At 38.0% G+C, this 24,231-nt stretch overlaps 1 protein-coding gene across 1 annotated transcript in view; it reads right to left on the reverse strand.

Moving 5' to 3' along the window:
• Nucleotides 1–24,231, reverse strand: part of cdh13 (cadherin 13, H-cadherin (heart)) — a 313,054-nt gene that overhangs the window by 112,557 nt on the left and 176,266 nt on the right. Inside the window, exon 6 of the mRNA XM_083551942.1 lies at nt 16,541–16,719. Coding sequence (XP_083408068.1) covers nt 16,541–16,719 — 179 coding nt within the window. The remainder of the gene's footprint in view (nt 1–16,540; nt 16,720–24,231) is intronic.

The following is a 24,231-nucleotide window of genomic DNA, read 5'->3' on the forward strand; positions in this document are numbered from 1 at the left end:
GAGACTGTTAAGATCAGCAGTTTTCCAAAATACCAAACTGTCTGGCAGTAACAACGAATATCCCATGGTTAAAGTAGCTGAGATCACTGTTTTTTTTTGCCATTCTGATGCTTTATATGAGCATTACCTGAAACTCTTGACCTGTATCTGCATGCTTTTATGCATTTCTACACGATTGGCACCAGTGCTGGTGTTTCGAATACAGTAGTTAGTGAGAGTGTGATTGAGTGCATATATAAGAAAAAAGCAAAAGGCTTTACTCCAACATTGGCTAGGAGATGCCCTTAGCCTCCAGCACTTCATCCCTCCTTTTTTTCCTCCTCTCTCTTCTTTGCCATTTCAGACCCATGCTTGGGCAGAGTGATAAAGCCTGCCTGCTCAAGATTATTTCTGGAATTTTGAATTTTAAAAAGGTCTCTATGGTATTTTGGCAAGTGTCATGCCATCAGTCATTCAAAAGCACATAATCTTTAAGAGCTTCTTCGTCTGTCAGAGAGCAGAAGTTGATTTTCTTTTGAAGAATCATGGATCCGACCACAACACACGTGCACACGTGTACGCACACGTGTACACACACACACACACACACACACACACACACACACACACACACACACACACACACACACACACACACACACACACCAACAAAGCATGTCTGAACATTGTGTTTAAGGACCCAGAACACAAAGAAGTCTTTCTCTGCTACAACATCATTACACATGACAATAGTTTCAAAATTTAAGTTTCTGTAATATTACCTGACCAATTATTTACCATTTTCTGAAATCTTGAGCAGACCGAAAATGTTTGTAACTCAATTTCACAGGATCTGATTTAAAACTATTTTCACAGAGGATTTTATAGTGTGCAGTAGTAAGCTGCATTTACCCATATCTTTTTGTCACACAAGCCATTTGTCTTTCATATAATTGTTTCATTCTTTTTTTGCTACATTTGCACATAATGTTCTGAAACGTATGATTCAGAAAAACTGTAGAAAATAAGTTGTGTTTTCTCTTATTCTAAACATTCTATTCCAGTTTCTTTCAACTCTTACAATTTTGTTTATCTCTATCTGTCTATAAAAACCAAGCACAGTCAACAGCCCATTGTAGCTCAGTGGTTAAGGCATTGGGCTTTGGATCAGAAGGTCACACGTTCAAATCCCGCTGCCACTGCTGGACCCTTGAGCAAAGACCTTGACCCTCCCCTGCTCAGTTGTAAGCGGTTTTGGATAAGGGCATCTGCCAAATGCCATAAATGTGAATACAGAAACTTCAACACAACAATAAGGAAGGACTGAACGATGTGTTTGTTTTGTTGGAAAAATTTTAAATGGTAGTATTAGTATTACAAATACTTTAAGATTTACAATCTATGGCATTTCACAGACTTTCTTACATAGAGAAAATTACAATTATAACCTGATCAGTTTAAAATTAAGGACCTTGCTCATGAGCCAGGGATTTGAACTAGGATTTGAATTTATGACCTCATGAACACATCCAAGTGACCACTTCCATATGCTACACATACTTATTATTAGTGTATTTACGAAGTCCAAAGACAGAAAAATTGTTTGACTTGATTTGTTTTTTTGATTGATTTTGTTCAATTGATTTTTGTTCAATTTGGTTTCACATAATTAAACAAGCAAAAATGCAAAAACAACAAACAAACAAACAAACAACAAAAAGAGCGGTGTACAAGAATGTAATATTAAAATGTATTATTGCATTAATTGAAATATAGTAGTCGTATTATAAAGAATAATTGGATCATTTTATTAATGCCTTAAAATTAAAATTTACCTCAAAATGGTTTGTGTGTCACATCCACATTATATACTTGCTTTTGATTCTTTTGGTTCATTATCAATTATGCTCTGCATATGACACTCTCAGAGCAACTGTGCTTGAATTCGAACTAACATCACCTCACTCAGAAGATCACTGAGAAGTAACTGCTCCACACCCAAATTGGATTACCGTAATTTTCGGACTAGCGCACTGAATTTGACAAAGATTTTTATTTTAAACATAAATAAGCCGCATCTGTCTATAAGTCTACACTGAAACTAATGAACTTTACACAGGATTTAACGAAAGACAGTGTCTGTTACATGGTGTAACGGGTGAAATATGTTGTGGCTCCTTTAAGAGCAGAGCAGCATTTTGGGAATAGCCTGCCGCCGCATTTTTCCGCTATTACTGCATGTGTGCAAGACCGAGGAATATGTCCTTATTATTTTCTGATGCTCATTTTTAAGTTTCTTTGACTAACCGTAACGCTGTTGCCAAGAAAAATGAAAAAGCACGAGTTTTGGAAACCTGTCTGTGCTTATATGATTTCTGTTGCAACTGGAGTTAGTGAGCTCTCCCATGACCCAGACTCAGCGCGTTACAACGGCTTGTATCTAAACAGTAGCTGACCAAGTAAATCATTGTTTACTGTCTTCCTTTCATAACAATTTCTCTCTGGAGTTTATCTTTTGGCATCGTCGTGCGTTTAAAAAAAATGTTTTTCTCCCGATACCGTGCAGCTCAGAACACAGGTGAGGTGCATTTTTTCGTTTCTGTTCGGAAATTTCATTGGTCTAATGTTAAGGGGTTCAGTTTTTTGGCTTGAAGTTTGTGAAACCGGAAAAAAAAAAAAAGCCGCTTCGTTGTTTAAGCCCCGGGGTTCAAAACGTGGGAAAAACGTTAGCGGCTTATAGTCCGAAAAATTCGGTATCATCATGAGTTGCTCCAAGCAGAGAAATACAACTGTGGCTTAATTTATAATCACTTAATACCCTACGTAGTTAATACATCGCAACAGATTATAGCTTCTTGCAGTTTGAACACCGACTCCAAGTAAAGGTTCATAGACACATCAGAGTAATGTATATATGACACATTAAAAGCTAACCTGGCTGGAAGGGGCACTTAAAAAAAATGTTGAATAAGTGTCTCAGATTATAAACTTTTACAATCCCTTTTTCCTCATTATTGCTGCTTTACTGAGTAAAGTGTCACCCGTGTGACCTTATCATAATGATTAGGCCTGATTGAATCCATGCTCTATTCTTCAATATGTCATTCCTGTCAGGCTAATAAATGAAACAAGAAGGATCCTTCTGTCTCTCCCTCCATCTGTCTCTCACTCTCTACCTGAGGATGTCTGAACATGCAGCTCAGAAAAGAGAAAGAGCAGGCTCATCGCTCACTTCATTACCCATCATCCATCCTGCAATGTCCTGCTATGTGAGGAGCACTGACCTCATACTTATCTCAGCCCACACAGGCACGAGGATCGAATCTTCCCCGACTCCCACCCACCACCACAAGGCCACAAAACACAGCATGAAGTGGACATAGAGTCAAGGTTACAGAAGGCACTTTATGCGTGTGAACTGAGCAGAACTAATGAGCAGACTGTGTTGAGAACTTCTTCCAAGACCCATTCATTTTAGACGAAACCCAGAACCTCCTATACATAAAAGAATCGTTGGCATTAAACTCTGTATGGACCTTACTATCTCTAAGCTTCAGTTTGCCCCGTTTATCCCTCAGCCCCTCCTCGTTCAGGCGTTTTATTCCTCGCTATTCGAGCATAGCCTTGCTTTACAGCACCAATAAAGCGCAAATGCAATTTTATTGCCCAGACCGGGATCCAGAGAAATTTATAACACTCATGCCTTTCATTTCCTCTCAGATTGGCAGAGCATGTGGTAATTGGGGCCATTTTTCTTAACGAACAACTAAAAAGACTTCTCAAGGAATTGTGAGGTGCACACTTACCTGCCCGTATCATATAAATGCTAACAATTGCTCATTATATTACAGCGGTGACTAGACAGATTGCGTGGAGATTGCTTGCAGCACTTTTTTTTTGCCAGCGAAGAAAACGAAAACTAAGGTGTTTTATCGCTGAAACTTTCCGAGTTACTGCCAAGTCCTTGCAAGTTCAATAGTGCAATATCATATTAATTTCCTTTTTTTAATAGCTGCATACTTCATTGAATGTTTAGATTAGCCTTAATGCCGCCCGCAATTTAATATCCGCACACCACTTTGTTTAAACAGCGGCTAAGATAATGCTTTACAGCGTAATTATTGCTGGCACTCTGATATTGTGTGCAGTTTATCAACACGCTAAAATGTTTTCCAGAGGTTGAGGATTTCATCGGCATGAAAAATGCAAGACGTCCAATTATTACTGTGGACTGCAGTTTTATTTTGCATATTTTCCATAAGGTCAATAGCAGCGTACTTGCAAACGTTTACTCTACACATTCGTCCTGAAATCAGACCTAAAAGAAAGATTTCTGTCTTTCTTTTCCAGTCTGTTACAAGCATCCATCTTCGTCGCTTCAAATTGGACAGTATTCCTTCTTCATTTTCTCTCTCTCTGATGTTTCACACCTTCGTTGACCGAGTGGCTCAGCAAGACTCAATTAATAACAGGAAAAGATTAACGACTTGCCCCTTTTTTTCTATCCACCATGCCCACGGGGCTCAATTTATCTCCAGGAATTTGCAGCATGGAAAGAAAGAAGGAAAAAAAAAACACATGATTGACACTCCTAACCTTCATTGGGATGTAATCCTCATCTTTAGCACTCAGATATCTAATTAATTAGTGGAATCTCATTTCCCTGCTAATGCAAGTGGACAGAGGCGTGATAGAGGAGAAAAGGGTAGGGAAAGTAAAAGAGAGAAGGCCGGGAGAAAGAGGGAATGCTATTTCTCATCACTGTCTGGAGCTGGACTCCATCTGTAGTGCTCATTCCAAACGACAGGGCAGCCAGACTGCTACTACACAAACCAAAATCAACTGTACTGCACATTTGACTGGGAGATATAAATCCGGCTTTAAAATGTTTTTTTAAGTGAACTGCCAAATTAAAAGTGAACTGCATATTACCTGTGCTATAAGTTGCAATGCATTTAAAGTTAACTTAGTCTAAAACATTCAGCTTTAGATGGATAACATAATATAGACCAAGGGTTTCCATCTTTTTGCTGGAGAACAACACTAAATGTAACATACATTTTCGGTTTGGAAATTCATAATTAATAAATGTCTCAGCATATTTTAAAATAGTTTTTTTTTTTTTTTTTTTTTTGCTTCTGCTGTTCCACTGAGTCACAGTAGCTTTATATTTTAAAATAAGACACACGACTCAAACTAATTCAGTTGTTATAGTAAAAATTATATTCATAACATTCAGAAAACGAAATAAGTGAAGCAACCACCAGTTTGAGAACCCCTGATGTGGAATTCCAGAAATCCAACAGACAGAGACACTCCCCTGTCTACATCAATAGAACTGGGGTAGAGCGGATCTCCAGCTTTAAGTTCTTAGGAGTCCACATCTCTGAGGATCTGTCCTGGCAACAGAACACTTCAGCTCTAAGAAAGCGTAACAGCATCTATACTTCTTGAGGAGACATAAAAACATCCATATGTCCCCAGGGATTTTAACGAGTTTTTACCCCTGCATCAATGGAGCATCATGAACAGCACCATCATCGTGTGGTATGGCAGCTCCACTGTATGTGAATGGAAAGCCCTATAAAGGGTGGTCAAAACGCATCACTGGTGGCCAAATACCTGAACATAGATATTCACATACATTTTTAGCAATGCTTACAAATTTCACATAAAACACTAACAGAACGTTACATTTTATAGATGGTGGTATCAGTTAACTAACAAAATTTGATTTTGTCCTAGAGTTTAAATCACAGAGACACAACAATCATCCATGATCAGAAGTACCGAAGAGAGCAATCTTGTCCTTGCTCCCACACCTGTCAACTACAGTGACATGGATGCAGAAGAGGGTATGTAGAGTGTAACCCCCAAGAGTGCTGCACTGCCCTGTGAGGCATCACGAACCACATTAAGATCAAAAAGAATTTCCTGGCTTCGCAAGTTATCCTCCCCAGTTGGTAGCAGTGATGTGATATGGGAGAGTTGTCTAGTGGGTGGGAATTGGAAAATGACCAAAATGGGAAATAGAAAAGAAACTATCAAAAGAGTCCTTTAAAAACAGTTCAAACTTCTCCAAGCATTGGGACCAATGACCTTGCACAGTTTCCTACTCCTAACACCTGATCCAGCTCATGAAGTGCTTGATAATTAGGTGTCATGTATGTTGACAGCAGGGAAAACCTGAAACTCCACAGCATAGTGTGTCTGCGACCAGAGATGAGGACCACCAGAGTGCGAAGACACATTGATGTAAAGTTGGGAAAATGTTAGTATTAGTCAGTAGAATAATCTTTTGAATGTATAAAGAGTGACCTTTTCAACCGGGTGCAAACACAGACCTACTGTATATACTAATAATAGCAGCTCAGTGACCACTGTTCATTATGGACAGACTGACAGACAGGGCTGGTTTGGATATGGGTTTTTAAGGACATTTTAATGGTGTTATGAATATTTATGGACAGAATTTTTGGCATCCTTCATACAAATCAGCAAGGAGACACTGTGAAACATGGAGGTGGATTAGTAATCTTTTGGATGATATAAATTCCCTATAGGTAGAGCATTCATCCATTACCCAAAGTACACAACCATCAACCAATTCAGAATTACCCAAAGTACACAACCAAATAAACTTATAAAGACTTCCTAAAGACCACGTCAGTGAATCTGTAGTCTTAATTGAGAATTATTACCAAAACAAAAAGAGAAAATTGTTCAATTCACTGCAGAAATCCAGCAGTGAGAGAAACGAGAATAAACACAAGCAAGTTTTCATGCGCACTGAAATGTGATTTTATCAGAATATAATAATAATAATAATAATAATAATAATAATAGTAATAATAATAATAATAATAATAATAATAACAACTATTATTATTGTTATTATTATTATTATTATTACTATAATAATATTAATATACTTATTATTATTATTATTACTATAACAATTATTATTATTATTAATATTATTATTATAGTAAAGTAGACAAACAAACAAACCCTTAAATATAAACAAAATTACTAAATTGACCATAAACTCTCATAAAAAGTAGTATAAGAGATAATGTAATACCTGATAAACATCAAAAGTTAATAATGTACCAGTAAAAGGATGATGAGTAAATGCATACAAAAACTCTACCCAAGGCAACTTCATGAACCTGAAATCAGCGCTCAACTCCACTTACGAGTCTATTTTGCAACCAACTGAAGCTCAATCTTGACATGATAATGGCTGAATGAATGGGAATTTATATACTTTATACAGTGAAGTGCCACCAAATAATACAATAATGCAATGTTATCAAGTGATGCTAGGGTCCCTCATGCTCTCAATCTATTTGCATATAGATGAAATGCTATAATAACTCCGGCCCCACCTGCAGGAGTAAATATTTTGCTGTCTGTTTTGTCTAGCCGTCCTGACACCCACAATGAGCCACTAATTGAAGACTGGAAAGAATCTTTATATGGCGACTGACATTCAATTACGTGGAGGGGAGATCAGATTAGGCACAGGCCCAAAAAGCATGTTTGAAAAGCCATTTGGTGTGCAAGTGCAGCCGAGAGGCAGGGGCCATCATCTGAATGACTGTTTGGGATCTGGCTGAATAAGACTGCTCGGAGTGAAATCACTATGCTATGACCCATGATTAATTGGATGTCTTGTGAGTGTGTGTGTGTAAGTGTTTGTGTGTGTGTGTGTGTGTGTGTGTGTGTGTGTGTGTGTGTATGTGTGTGTGTTTGACACAGAAAAGATTGGGGAGGTGGGTAATGTGAAGAAGAGGCTTTTCAGTTACTTTTAATAAAACATAACTTGAATATGTCCACTGAGTAAAACAGGGTTTCTGCAGGTGGTGTTGCATAATATATTTCTAAGTACTGCATACACACAGTACTGTTTTATAAGAACTGTGTTGCTTCCCCAGTATGGGATAAGAACTAATAATTTCCTGAATAATCCTCAAATGAAGTGATGACCATCCAAAAGTGGCAATCTTTACTGAACATACAACAATTAGTTATTTTTGAACTTTATTAGTCAACTATACAATAAAACTACAATGAATCACACATTCACTAGTGTTCTGCCGTTCCTGGATCATGTAAGGGTAATGTACAGTATAACCAAGCAGTCACAGCACAACATTACTAAGAATAAAAAAGCAAAAAGAAATCTGGAATATTGAATTTTATACACTGGGATAGTTCTGGACAATCCGTTTCCATATTGCTTCACATGACAAACATTTTTTGTTCAGAACATTAGGAGTGTCCTGCCTTTTCTGTTCATAGGTGCCATTTAAATGCTTGTTCAATCCTTTATTAGATCCAGATTGAACCACTGAGACTCAATTCTGGCATGTCTGCCTCTAAGCATCATCCAACTCCTGCAAAGTTTTCCCATACCACCCCACTGCTACTCTCCCCCAACTGGCATCTTGTAGCTCCAGGATTTACAACACATGCTTATCTAAAAGCCCAAAATGAGCTAGCAGCTGCTTTTTTTAAGGTGCTTTTTTCAACTTGCTTCTGTCATGCCTCTAGTATAGCTTGACTGTCCCTAGACACAGGGATAGCAAGACCTGTCTCCTCTCCAAGCATACTTCATGTTGTATTAGCCTCCTTCAACAGGCTTTTAGCTTGATGATTTTCGGACAAAGGGATCTAGAATGAGATCAAGAGGATTTTATTGCTCCATGTCACCCGTCACTTTACTATGAGGCTGGCAAGAGCTATTCCCAATTTTCTCAGTGAGTGATGCAAGTAGATTTCCACAAATCAGGAAACAGGTGGCCTGCTCTCTTCTGTTTTTACTCCAGTTTGTAGTAGATGTACAGAATCACTCCATATTTACATAAATAACATTTCTCAACTCTCATATGTAATCACCAATAGTTGCTTACACTTTTTGCTCAAATTCAATGAATGCGTTGAAATGAATTGTCTGGAGTCGCTTTGTCACCGCGAGACACTAAATGGATGAATGCAACTTATGGTTTTAATAAAGACTACAAAGAATTCTGGAAGCTGCCCTGGATATAAGTGTATGATAAATGCTATAACTGTAACGCTATTCAGGCCAGAGGTTGTTGATTTTTTTATTTTCTTTACCGAGCCAAGTTCTGAGCCAAATAAGGTTGAGGAAATGTACAACAGCTACTGCACATGCAACCTGGCAACAGAAAAAGCAAATCATTATATGCCATCATGGTTAATTGTTGCCTGCTGAGAGAGCTCGCTACGTGATTTGGTGTAATACAAAAGCAGATACTCACACACGATTGGAAAAAAAAAAACTACCAGTGCACTACCAGTGACATAACAGCAGGTGCTTCAAAGCAGGTGCAGAGCCTGAATTAACTAAACTAATTGCCAGGTAATTAGTGAACCATTCTGCATGGTGTCAGGTACACAAATCCTGTTTTTAAGCAGTTTCTAATGGCAGCAGTCGCTTTTGGAAGCGACAAGATCCGTCAAAATATACACACACATGCACACACACACACACACACACACACACACCACACACACACACACACAGATTTTTATTGAAGGATGTTGAACGTGAAAATAAACCAATATACTATCAGACTTATAGTCTCTGTCCTGTTCATACACACTCACAGAGGTGAATGCTTTGCCTAAAAAGCACTAAAATGCACAAATCCAAGTGATTCTCACCATAAATCTAGTCTGCCTCATATAAACCTCAAACTGAACTCTAAGTATTGGTGTGTTAAATACTGTTTGCTATTAGCATAAAAATCATATCGGCACAAAAGACACAGTTGTGCTGTAGCACCTTCAAATATAATCAGAAACGTGACCATGACCAAAGTGTAAGCAGTGTGAAAACATTCCAGCATGCATCAGAGCAACCTACTGATCAAACTGCAGAACCATGTTCTTAAGGCAACTATCTTCAAAACTGTTATACAGAGTTTTTTGTTTGTATTTATTTATTTATTTATTTATTTATATTTTTTAAAACCACAGTATTGTGAGCTCATGAATAAGCAATATAAGAAGTGATAAAAAGTCACAGAAAGGTGAGCATGATCGTTATTGCCGTAACAACACTCTCGGGGGAAAGACATAAGGCACAAACGTACCTGTTTGTCAGTGCAGTGCCTTTAAGGCTATGTCTTTTGTGAACCTTGAAACGAGATCCGTTTATGAGGAACTATTCATATTCACAGCCAAATATACCACAGAGAGTGACAAATAATGGTACCTTTTCGTATATTTGTCTGTTAAAACGATGCTGTGATTTTTTTAAAAGGGCATACAATTTTATTGATTTACTTATTTTTTTACCATAGTGCCTTGTGTACATAGTCAGATCATTTCGTAATTCTTTGCTATGTTGCAGCAATTGTTTATGTGATTTTCTTTTTCACATCAGTGCACATTTCATATCCCATAACGGCAAAGCAAAAAACAGATTTATGATAACATAATAATAATAATAATATTAATAATAATAATAATAATAATAATAATAATAATAATAATAATAATAATAATAATAATAAATAATAATAATAATTAATTAATTAATTAATAATAATAATAATAATAATAATAATAATAATAATAATAATAATTGCAAACATTTATTTCAAGTGTCTTGCAATGTCTTGCCTAGGGAAGTCGAGTATCAAAGTGATGGTTGACCTTCTGCAAGTTTCTCCCATTTCCACATGGTTTCTGGAGCTCAACTTTAGAGCTCATTAGGTTGTTGGTCACATCTTTTACCATGGCCCTTGTCCACTTAGCACTTAGTTCGGTCGGATATTTATTGGTAGAAAGATACCTGGTTATTATTAAGAATGATAACAACTACTGAGCTTTCGGGGCCATTCAGTACACCAAAATGTTTTGCTCTCAACCAGTTCCTTTAACAGTATGGCTTGGTGTCATTTGCTTTGTCATTATAATGTAACTGGAATACAGTATATTTAACTTGGACACACTTTCTAGAATTCTCTATTAATTGTGTTATACAACAGCACTGTTGAACTCTCCATTCCGATTGGTCAGAAAGTCTTGCTCATGTTTAAATTTCCACTCATTTTAATGGTATTGTTTTCACAGTAGCAACTTGTGGCGAGATTTTATTTGACTTTTAAAAGAATTGATGACTTTGCACTTTTTTTGTTAGATGAGAAGCTGCAGTTTTCATTTTCATTCATTAGTCTTTTGTGTGTGTGTGTGTGTGTGTGTGTGTGTGTGTGTGTGTGTGTGTGTGTGTGTGTGTGTGTGTGTGTTTAAATAGAGGCTAGTGATGAAACAGCTGACAAAAGCTGCTGCAATAAAATGATAAAGGGGAACTGACTTGTTATTTGTGGAAGTTGTATAATATGACCAGTAACTACAAACTTGGCGATCTTTAATTAAAAGATAACTGTAATCAGTGACAGTTTTATTGTGGTATAAAAGTAATAAAACAATCTGAAATAAGTTAATGGAAAATCACTATATTATGCATTATGACTAAATGCTGAAATGTAACACACCAATGTCACTGTTAATGGGTACAAAGTATGACATAGCTCTGTAGTTAATAATAAAAAAAAAAATTGTTGGAAAATTGGTATAAGAGGAATATACTACTTGTGCAATGTGCTTTTATAAGAAAATACTAAATGTCAAAGTAAAAATGAATGTCCTTTTGATCACATCACATTCCAAAGTATTGTATATCCAATATATCCACATACAGTGAGGAAAATAAGTATTTGGACACCCTGCTATTTTGCAAGTTCTCCCACTTAGAAATCATGGAGGGGTCTGAAATTGTCATCGTAGGTGCATGTCCAATGTGGGAGACATAATCTAAAAAAAAAAATCCAGAAATCACAATATATGATTTTTAAACTATTTATTTGTATGATACAGCTGCAAATAAGTATTTGAACACCTGTCTATCAGCTAGAATTCTGACCCTCAAAGACCTGTTAGTCCGCCTTTAAAATGTCCACCTCCACTACATTTATTATCCTAAATTAGATGCACCTGTTTGAGGTCGTTAGCTGCATAAAGACACCTGTCCACCCCTTACAATCAGTAAGAATCCAACTACTAACATGGTCAAGACCAAAGAGCTGTCCAAAGACACTAGGGACAAAATCGTACACCTCCACAAGGCTGGAAAGGGCTACGGGGAAATTGCCAAGCAGCTTAGTGAAAAAAGGTCCACTGTTGGAGCAATCATTAGAAAATGGAAGCTAAACATGACTGTCAATCTCCCTCGGACTGGGGCTCCATGCAAGATCTCACCTCGTGGGGTCTCAATGATCCTAAGGAAGGTGAGAAATCAGCCCAGAACTACAAGGGAGGAGCTGGTCAATGACCTGAAAAGAGCTGGGACCACCGTTTCCAAGGTTACTGTTGGTAATACACACATGGTTTGAAATCATGCATGGCACGGAAGGTTCCCCTACTTAAACCAGCACATGTCCAGGCACGTCTTAAGTTTGCCAATGACCATTTGGATGATCCAGAGGAGTCATGGGAGAAAGTCATGTGGTCAGATGAGACCAAATAGAACTTTTGGGTCATAATTCCACTAAACGTGTTTGGAGGAAGAAGAATGATGAGTACCATCCCAAGAACACTATCCCTACTGTGAAGCATGGGGATAGTAGCATCATGCTTTGGGGGGTGTTTTTCTGCACATGGGACAGGGCGACTGCACTGTATTAAGGAAAGGATGACCGGGGCCATGTATTGCGAGATTTTGGGGAACAACCTCCTTCCCTCAGTTAGAGCATTGAAGACGGGTCGAGGCTGGGTCCTCCAACATGACAATGACCCGAAGCACACAGACAGGATAACCAAGGAGTGGCTCTGTAAGATTCATATCAAGGTTCGGGCATGGTCTAGCCAGTCTCCAGACCTGAACCCAATAGAGAATCTTTGGAGGGAGCTCAAACTCCGTGTTTCTCAGCGACAGGCCAGAAACCTGACTGATCTAGAGAAGATCTGTGTGGAGGAGTGGGCCAAAATCCCTTCTGCAGTGTGTGCAAACCTGGTGAAAAACTACAGGAAACGTTTGACCACGTTTGCAAACAAAGGCTCCTGTACCAAATATTAACATTGACTTTCTCAGGTGTTCAAATACATATTTGCAGCTGTATCATACAAATAAATAGTTAAAAAATCATACATTGTGATTTCTGGATTTTCTTCTTTAGATTATGTCTCTCACAGTGGACATGCACCTACGATGACAATTTCAGACCCCTTCATGATTTCTAAGTGGGAGAACTTGCAAAATAGCAGGGTGTTCAAATACTTATTTTCCTCACTGTATATACATTATGACAAAAGTATTGGGACACCTGAGTTTTTAACCATATGTGATTTTCCCCAAACTGTCACTACTAATTTGTGGTTAATTTGTGGAGGTTATTCTAACAGCAAATAAGGACTAAAAGAGGATGTTCACATAACATTGATGAATGTTATGGTTGGCCGTTCACAAACGTTTGTCCATACAGACGAAAATCTCACAAAACTCTAAAGTAAATAAAAACTCAAAATAAAAACGTTACACGTGACAAGTGTGTACTAATTGATGATAAACTTCATTATATGCAGTTTGATGCTGTAGATCCAGGTGCAAATAAAATAGATTGTACTTAAAATAAACTAGAATATTGTCAGCTGTCTGTAAAAACTCATCAAGCTTTACAAGCTGTGAATCCAATCACATACATATCAAGACACTTAGCACATCAGTGGAATTGCCTTAGCATTTTCTTTCTTTTTTGTATTATTTAATTGAAATAATATGAAAGCAATTGTATTGCTCCAACCATCAGATATTGACAGAGCATCCTGTAATATTTGGTGTGGGAGTATTGAAAAATCACTCGACTCAGTATGTGCTGAGAAATCCGCCTGCGGAAGCAGTGTCACCAAGAAAAGGTCACCCAATGTAGACAGAAGAGTGTATTCGTATAGCTTGAGCAAAGACGGAAAATGATTTAGTGATAGTTAAAGTTTTCTACTCAGTGATAGCAGCCAGGCTTTCAGCTCAATTAATTACGTCTGCTGAGAATCTGCTCCATCAGATATGTTAACAGAGGTTTTAAACACTTATGTCAAACACATCATTACTCATGCATGCTGTTCTGACTAACAAGCACACACACACACACACACACACACACACACACACACACACACACACACACACACGTGCGCGCACAAGCACACACTTCACCATTATCTTTTATGACGGATATTAACATACCTGTACAGACTATAATCATTCTTATCAGTGTATCTGATATTAAAAAATGACAGCCTTCTATTGATCCAAATGTTCACTGGGAAACAAAAGGACTCATATCTTTTTGAAGACAGGGTTTCAATGCAGTCAAAGGTTTTGTACAAATCTCTGTGATATTGCTGTGAAATCACATCAGCTATTCATGCTGTTTTAAAACACACAAGTCGCCACATCTTATTTATGAAGGTCAAGGATGTTAATAGCTCATGATGTAGCAAAGTTGCTCATGAAGGAAACGCTTTCATGTTGGCAACAATAGCCAAGCGACATCTGTTATTTAATTTGCACTTCTGTGTCTCTAAAGACTTCGACATGCACAAACTTCACACCTTTACACACTCAAGTTAAACCATCGGATGTCACCTTGAAAGTGGCGTGCATCACCTGCCACATCTTACACCCCAAAGCATGTCGGAAAAAGAAATGGAGCTTGCAGGATAAATGGAAAGAGTGAACCGGATGCGACTCAAATCTTACAAATATTCAGCTATCCCGACTTGTGTGTCAACAAAAGTAATATGTCAGAAAATAATATAAATAAATTGAAAAAACAAAGGAAAAATACACACCTTTATGACACACCAACACACACACACACACACACACACACACACACACAGCCATACGTTCACTCATACTGATGTTTATGTCATGCAAGTACATTGTTCCGGCTGACGGGTTTTCAGTCGGTCTTGTCGGACACAGCCGATACTGGTGGCTAAGTGTGTATAACCTCAATTAAACCACGCTCTAAGTGTCTGACAACAGCTAATATTCCTCCTCCAGCAGCGGGCCGAATTGATGTTCCTGCATTCGTCACCCCGCTGAAAAAGCAATCATGCCGTTGTCTCGCTCCGCTGAGGAGACGCAGGAAACACTGCTTCCAGTCGCTCATTAGCATTCGTCTACTAACGCCACTAGCACCAGCTACCCACAAGACAACATTGCACCATGGTTTCAGACACAACTACTCCTCCTGTCTCCACACCCACAATCAGACCTCACAAGCAATTAATCCCACACTCGAAAACTATCAAACAAGCAGATAACATAGGGAACAGGAACGAGGCGGAATTTCAATCATATGCAAATACACTATGTGGAAACCGATAGCTGGTTTATTCGCTAATAAAATATGAATGGATCTCTTAAAGGATGAATTCACTTCAATATCCTTTGAGGTTTATTTCCTGTCACCGACATGCTGCTATATTACACAAAATGTTGTTCAACTTTCTGCTAATAACTCAACATTTCTGACCTGCTTCAGCAAGTGATATCAAATCAACAAGGCTGCTCATAGCATGACTAGTAAGTAGTTGCACCTCTTTTTAAATTAATTACACTATATATACAAAATTCAGTATAATGTATTCGCTTTAGATCAACATACAGATACACTATATGCACAAATGTTTGTAGATACCTAATCAAAAGATTCATACGTGGTTTTTGAACATCATGTCCCACATTTAGTACCCATTTGCTGTTAAATATAGTCTCTTATCTTCTGAGAAGATGTTCTACTAGATTCTGGAGTGTGATTGTGGAATTTTGTGCATATTCAACCACAAGGGTGTTAGTACTGTCAGGTACTGATGTAGGTAATGTGTGAAGGCCTGGAGTGCAGTCAGCGTTCCAATTCATTCCAAATTATTTAATAAGGTTGAGTTCTGAGCTTTATCGCAGGCCACTCAAGATCTTTCAATCCACAATATATGAACCATATTTTCATTAAAACAGGTGGGTCTTCTAGTTCAAGAGAAGGGAAAATGTAATGCTACCACATACAAAGCATCTTGTACAGATGTGTGCCTCCAGCTTTGTGGTACCTATTTCGGAAAAGAACCACATATGGCTGGAAATGTTAGGTGTCCCAATACTGTTGTCCATATAGTGTATATTAGATAGATCGCTAATAAATAAAACACTGATTAAACAGGAGCTTTCAGAAGGTAAATCACTGCAAGATGGCTAGATAACAGAAAGAAACAAAAGAATAAAAAGACAGCCATGTTTTTTTCACACACTGTCAACTGATAGCACAGAGAGAGAAAATGCTCATTCCCAACTTTGCAAACCTCCCAGGGGGAAAAAAAAACCCATAATATCGCACCAACCAACCACCAGAATCATTAACTACATTTAAAATATTACAATGTAAACACATTTCAGGAAGGAAGCTTCCTTTAGGGTTACTGTTTAATAAAGCATAATTTTGCCCAAATAAACCAATGCACATACCTCTCTGTCAAGTAGGGATGGTGAGATGACAGTAACAATGTCACCTCTCTCTGGGTCAATGTAGAACATGTTGGGCGAAGGCTTCTCAGGAGACTGTCTCACAATTATGTACCGCAGGACGGCATTGTCCGTGTTGGGATCATCAGCATCAAAAGCGGTCATCGTCATCACCGTGGTGCCTAGACAAAAAATAAATAAATAAATAAAAAAAGTATTTCATTCTGTCCTTCTAATCCAAGTCTCTCAAATATTTTGGTTTCACGTTAACACTGCGTTTTATGAACTGAAATAAAAAATTAATTGCCCGGAGAAAATAAAATCTGAGCAGATTGACATAGATTGACTTATTGTCCTTGGGTTTTGTAGCATAGTCATATCTGATGCTGTCATGCATCAGAAATTGAAACATGCTCCCAGAAGAACTGTCACACTGGCCAGTGGTTGACATATCCTAAGTGCAGGCTGTGGGATGATTGGCATTTTATTATTCTTTTTTTTTTTTTTTATTATTATTGAAAGTGCTTTCCTCTCAATATAGTTGTATCCTTTTTACATCCAACTATCCACAATGTGAGAAAAACACAAGTTTTGGGTATTTAAGTTTCCTGAATTTCCTACAAGTGCTATATCAAGTGGTCTGTCAAGTTCTTCTTATACCAAAAAATCCAGTACATGGGGGAATTTGACCTCATAATAATGGGTGGCGTCAAACAAAAAGCCTGGGGCTGAAGACAAATTCAGCTTGTTGATCTGCTTGGTGCAGCATGTCATGTGTTAAGGGTGATATTTAGGCTTAGCAGATCCAGCTCACAACCTAGTATAGAGTATCCTGCTTGAAGGACAATGCTAACTGCCCAATTTTGTTTACAAGCACTGCAACACATTCGCTGCCTAGTGTTTAACTCTCGGGCAGGGTGGACATGCTGTCCTCACCCAGCAAACAGGGTCAATTGTGCTCTTTTGTCCATAGGTGATTATGGTGTTCTGATCCCGTGTGGTATTTCAAAGCTGCAGCCAATGGTCCCAGGTAACTCATTTCCCCTTGCCTCATTGAGCTGCTCACCTAAAAGGTTTGCAAATGAAGCCAGCTGAGATGCCAACATCACACACTGGGCATGGACCCAGGCTGAATCATAGCCGCCTTCCAGAGTTAATGGCCTCAATCACAGCCAGTAAGGTTTAATGCTTGCTTTTATTAAGCTTAGTGCCCTACATAAAGTCTGTGGCAGATAAAATGTACAAACAGATTCTTGAAATATATAACCGAATATAGACGAACACAATAAAGAATACTTTTTGAGTTAAATGGGTTAAAATTGGTTAGGAAACACTGATGCTGTGTGGTTTTCCCCAGTGGCTGATGCTCAAGGAGAGATATTAGCATACAGCAATTGCAGCACCTCTAATGATTAATTACAAATGCCAAGGTGTGTGGAAGGGCTCTCTGGTGACATACGCAGCCACGCCGAGCTGTTCCACTTCATTGTTCAGCCAAATCAAGTTAAAAGGCACCTCGCTTCATCTAACTAACACTCGCACACTTGCCTACCCTCTTATACATACATGCCGCTCATTCGGAATTATCAAAGGAAATGAATAATTCGAACAAAAGGAATGAAATCCTTACAAATTGGTATTACATATCCTTGTTTCTCATTCTATCTTCAAACTAGTGGCAGGCAAATCCAGAGAAAGTACAACATGTCGGATATACAGTAGGTTAATTACTACAGATCATTACAAATTCTTAAAATAAAAGTACGTCATTGCTGTACCTAAGGAAAGACAGTACGTTAAAGGTCACATCTGATGATATATGTGGACTTTAATAGTGTGGGCAGTGACATATTATTTTCAGTGCTGGCTCAGAGATGAAAATAACCACTTCAATAATCTCCTTGAAGCCAAAGTAGAGTGCTGCTCAATTAAATTCTGTGACTGTGTAAATTCAGCATGATTGCATGCCTGGAATGCATCCAGTTTTGCCTCAAAAAAGCCTTCTTATGAGAAGTTAAGACCCAAAAGCTATCTAAAATGCTACTGTAAATCCTTATGGTCATGCTGCTGCATATATTTGAGCTTTTCCTGCTCATTAGATAATTTTTTTTCCAGTTGCAACTTTACAATTTGTGAGCATGGAAATCCTCACTTCAGACTGATTTAGCACATACTGAATAATCCTAGCTTCTTATGTTGCACCTTTGGTTTATTCTCCTCATTTAAACGATCAGGCTAATCCCAATTATCTCTTTGTCAGTAGTCAAACATTAATAAAAGCAATTATTATTGTGACATTAACCTGTCTCCAGAGTTGTTCTCATAAAAATAAAGAGTGCTTGGAGGCACGTATCAGTACTGTCCATGACAAAGCCATTAAGTCACATCATCTAACACATAAATCAACAAGCACAGCTAATTGGTTAATGGGGCTGGCCAGCAAAGTGAATGCAAATCATCAACCTTCAATTATGCGGCAATCATTTTCGAAACTGGGCACAATTTAGCAGCTATTGTCTTCCTTTATGAACTCTATATTCTCCCTATTGCCAAGCCAGAATCAATGTTAACAGCATCGCAAGGTGTAATAAAATGACCTCAAACTGCTACACATGAAGTCCAGATTACTGTATTATCAGCTCTTTCTATCTTATGTAGACTATAAGATCAGGCAGGGTGAGAGATATCTCATGCCCTTCGCTAGACTGTCACTCTTTATGAACCACTAAAAATATCCAGTGGTGGGCCGTCAAGGCCAGGGAATCTTTCTCTGCTGGCCTAAACACTATCAGAAGCACTGACCTACATTTACAACCTAACTTCTAATATTTATTCCATGAAATTTTATAAATTTATTTCGAAGAGAATGAACCGTTGGAAATAAATTTATAAAATTTGGCTGCACTGCTTCCAGTACGTGTATGTGTATGTTAGATTTTTTGTGCAATCAGATTTCAGTCTCAATGTGCTGCCATGTCAATCTTATATTCCCAGGGCCTGCAAAGTCTGTCCTGCTGGCTCTTTTACCATTGAAAATATTACCAATGGGTCTGTTTCTAGCTGGGCCGGAATAGCGTCAGCATTTTTCTGTCCTCTGTTTGGTTGGTCAGAGGGAAACTGTTACAGCCAAGATCGACTGGCAAAACACGTGTGTAACTCTGCACACATGAATACATCTGAGTTAGAGTTTTTTTCATGCCTACAGAGGAAGAGAAATTGATTTGATCTCGGACATACTTAAAAATCCATTTTCCAGAGAAGCTAGACATTGTGAGGAGGTCGGCCGCCTTTGATAGGTCAAACGCGAAGCTAGCTAGCTTGTCTCAGCCCGGGAAAGGGTTTGATAGCCACTTCCAGATCAGTGAATATGAGCGGTACCACTGGATTACAGCCTCTGAGGAGCGGTGCAAATTATGAATATGCATCTCTGGTGAGTAGGTTGGATTTTATTTACATTTTTATGTTTTTGTCACGTTATTAGACAAATATTGATTCTGAACTGCTCCAGATGATGTAGGTGCACAGTTGTGGTGGGAGTGTAGAGGTTTGGAGTTGTCTTAAATGGGTTTCTCGCTTTAGTAAAATGGTTTTCACCCTCCATATGTGAAATGCCTCTCTCTCTGTAATGCCACACGTTGTTATATTGCGTTTTTTTATAGTATCTATGTATGGTTTCTATAATCGCTACGTGATAGTGGTGGTATTAAAAGGTGGATTAAGTCGGATTAAGTCCCCACTGAAGGCCCAGGTACCAAATGCACGACCCACCACTGGAAATATCCCATGAAAGCATGGGTACTGGAGCATGCCATTTTGTAAAATTGCATTGCTAACCATCCCTGAAAGCTAACCCAATCTGGTGAACCTGTTCGTATTAATTGCAGTCCAAAGCCATCTTCACGGATTATAGCTACAGTATGTGCCACTTTTTTGCCAGACTGTTTTTTTTTTCTATAGTGACTTACAGCTGATTTGATCAGATAAGTCTTGTGCAGACCCACAAAAGCAACAACTTGGCAGTACCAGAATTCAAACTAGAACAACCTCCTATCAGTAGCCCGGAACCTGAAAAACTATTCTCCACGCACTAGAATGCACATTTTCTTGGTTAGGTACACACTTTGTGTGTGACTCTGATCTATTTAATTATTTATTTATTTATTTTCAATACAAATAGCTACACTTCCAAATCACTTACCATACCCTATATAAGGTCTTTGAAATCTATACTAAGACTATAATTAAACTCAATGCATCAACCTGAATACTATTGGCTAGAGTAGCTTATCTGGTTAATAAATATACGCTTTAAAGACAAGGTCATGGAAAGTTCTACAGGCTCCTGCCATCCATGCCACATAGCACCCAAGGTTGTTATTCAGGAATAATGTATGTGAGAGTATTTTTTAAGGAAAGAGATCAGGAAAAATATACAAAATTATTATTCAGTACAGTGTAGGGATTAATATGAGAGCACTTTACCTGGAAAATAAATAAAACCTATATAAGACCATTTGCAAAAAAATAAAAATAAAAAGAGATCTCCTGTTCTGAAAATGTACAAGGTTGGCTAAGTTTTTGCTGCTGGACCAGTGTGTGTGTGTGTGTGTGTGTGTGTGTGTGTGTTTAGCCTTGGCATTACCAAGGCGGGTTACATATATGTCTCTAGAGCTAAATCTCTTTTACAGTTTATTAATTTTTCCTCTTGCATTACTGTATTATTCTACACATGCCTGACTAGAAAGGTAATTTTATAAGATTTTGGAATGCATATACCTGACCTCAGTCCAGCCACAGCTGAATCCCAGTGATTGCCAGCCATGACTACTGCTTTACCTTGTAGACTACTCTGATACTTACCAAGGGATTGACACTGACATTTGCTTAATTCAGCCTCAAGATTTGGGTGAATAAAATATTTCGAATGTAAAGACTATCTGTGCGTTTGCACACCTCACCCTTCTGCCTTAACTGCCTCCTAATATGCTGTCTGAATTGTACATTAGCAGCACCGCGACACAATGGCCAGTGCCACATGTAGTACATCCTGTATTACAGTGAGCTAGGGAAATCAATATGACTTCTAGATCTTATTCACCCCAGGGAGGTACTGCATCTGTGTGATAGGCTTGGTAATAAGAAAGAACGGGGCTAAGATTAAAGCAGGATGAGAAAATGATGGAGAAGGTGTATATATGTGATTGAGATTTATAAACCATCTTGAAATAGAATGACAGACATGTAGAGGAGGAGTGTGTGAGAGAGAAAAAAAAAGGATAGAGAGAGCATGAGAAAAAAAAGGATAGAGAGAGCATGAGATAGATAGATAGATAGATAGATAGATAGATAGATAGATAGATAGATAGATAGATAGATAGATAGATAGATAGATAGATAGATAGATAGATAGATAGATAGATGAGCTAAGACATAAATCAAAATAACTTTGAACTTAAAGTTCTGCATTTATAAACAGCATATCCAATCTCCCAATAAAAACCGAATAGCAATATTCGCAAACACAGCAGCAACAGACGTTACTGAAATATGCTGAGACCTGGCCAGTGCCTTCAAATAAATTACTAGTCCCAGTTTTGGAAGAATGATATTGATTAGGCGGAGGGAGGTCAGCAAGCTATTTACGCAGTGGGCCATCCAAACATTTCAATTCACCTTGTAGGGTCAAGAGAGAATTCTTAATGAGATTTGTGTGCTCGCTTCCTTGCAATTAAATGAACTAAGTGATAATTTGGATACGGCAAAATGTAAACTGGCCTGTGGATGATTATCAGTGTGCTGGGATCTGAATCTTGTCTGCATTCCTTATAAACTAAATAAATCAATTCTCAAACAAGAGGTAGATTACATGCAACTGTTTTTCCCACACAGTTGTAAATTTGTCACTTGGAATATTCTTCAAAACTTTAGTTGGTTTATATTCTTTTTTATTCATAGTGCTTTTAGTCTGTAGGTCAAAAGGTGTTGATTTGACAGTGATTCCTGTTCCGCATGGCAATGCCCCTGTGCACAAAGTAAGCTCCTTGAAGATATGGTTTACATGCTTTGGAGAGAAAGATCTGGTTTGGTCTGCTATAAAGCTCTGATCTGCCCTACTGAACACCTTGGGGATGGATTGGAATGCTGAATGCACCCCAGGCCTCCTCACCTACATCAGGACCTGCCTTTCATAATACTCTTGTGGCCGATGAACACAAATATCCACAAATATGGCAGCACTCCAAAATCTAGTGTCCTCTAGTCTTCCCAGAAGAGTGGAGGGAATTATATGAGCAAATTTGGACTAAATGTGCAACGCAATGTTTAAATTCACATACCACATATCACTCTGGGAAATGCACTTAGTTGAAAAAAAAAAAAATCTTGGGAGACATGCTTCTTTTTCTCTCAAAGTTCTTAACACAAAGCTGGAAGCATACAATTCTATAGGATGTCTTTAGATTAAATTAGCATTAAATTTCTCATTTATTTGACCCCAAACCTGAAGAACTAAAACCTGTTCCACCGCGTGCACAAATCGAGATACATATGCGAGTGCACACACTTTTCTTTTTACACACACACACACACACACACACACACACACACACACACACACACACACTCACACACACACACACACACACACACACACACACACACACACACACACACACACACACACACACACACACACACACACACAGCTTAATCATATCTTTAGGGCTTAGCAGCTGGAAGTTACATGATCAATCCTAACAAGCTCAAACAGCTGCTTTATTTTTAAGTCAAAAGTTACCCCTGAATTGTTGATGTCCTGTCAGCATTAGATAGACACATGCCTTTTTAAAAATACAATCTTGCCTTTTTTATTATTATTATTTTTGCATACTTCAATATTACCTTTATTTTATTTTGACGTAATTGGCTAAAGTATGTTTCTAGAGAGCAACTTACAAGTTATGGAGTATTTATATTAGGTCAACTGCTATTGAGAATAAAGAAGCTGGTTTATTATGGTAATGCTTCTGCTTGCGAATTTAGATTGGCACTATATTAAGGGAAAAACTCAGGGTGGGCCTTGTAGGGGGAACAAAACGCACTGCTATTGACTCGATCAGTTAAAACACAAATTTCAGTCTAGAACACAAAACACAATTTCAGTCTAATGTAAACATGTACATTTTACTAGACTGGGCACTTTTCCTAAAAAAAAAAAATGACGGCTGTGGAGTAGATTTCATCTATTATACTTTGGCTAGTTGAAGGACAAACTGAGCAAAACACAACACAAATAATTTCTTGAATTTGTTTTTACTTCTCCAGCTTGGCTGAATGCCGACTTCAGGTTTAGCAAGGCCATTTAGTGTTGAATTATACAGAAGTAATTAAAGCCTTTACCAGGGCATTTATTCCAACATTCAAGAATCTTACAGTGAGTGAACAGGAATTATTGCTTTTTACACCAGAGCATAGCTGAATGCTAAAATATTCAACTAACAGCAGGGCTAGTTCCAGCTATAACATGTATGTGAAAATAAACGTACTTCTTGTTTCTATAGTAACAGGTCATACACAGGGACATGGACAGAGGACGCACTATATATTTAAGATATATCTAAAAACACCCTTACTTTGATGTAGTATTTTTTCTTTTGGTATGTTTATTTAACATTTATGGAAGGAGTCTTGGTTGT

The sequence above is a fragment of the Silurus aristotelis genome (genome assembly GCF_946808225.1).
Source record: "Silurus aristotelis genome assembly, chromosome: 10".
Classification (NCBI taxonomy): Eukaryota; Metazoa; Chordata; class Actinopteri; order Siluriformes; family Siluridae; genus Silurus; species Silurus aristotelis.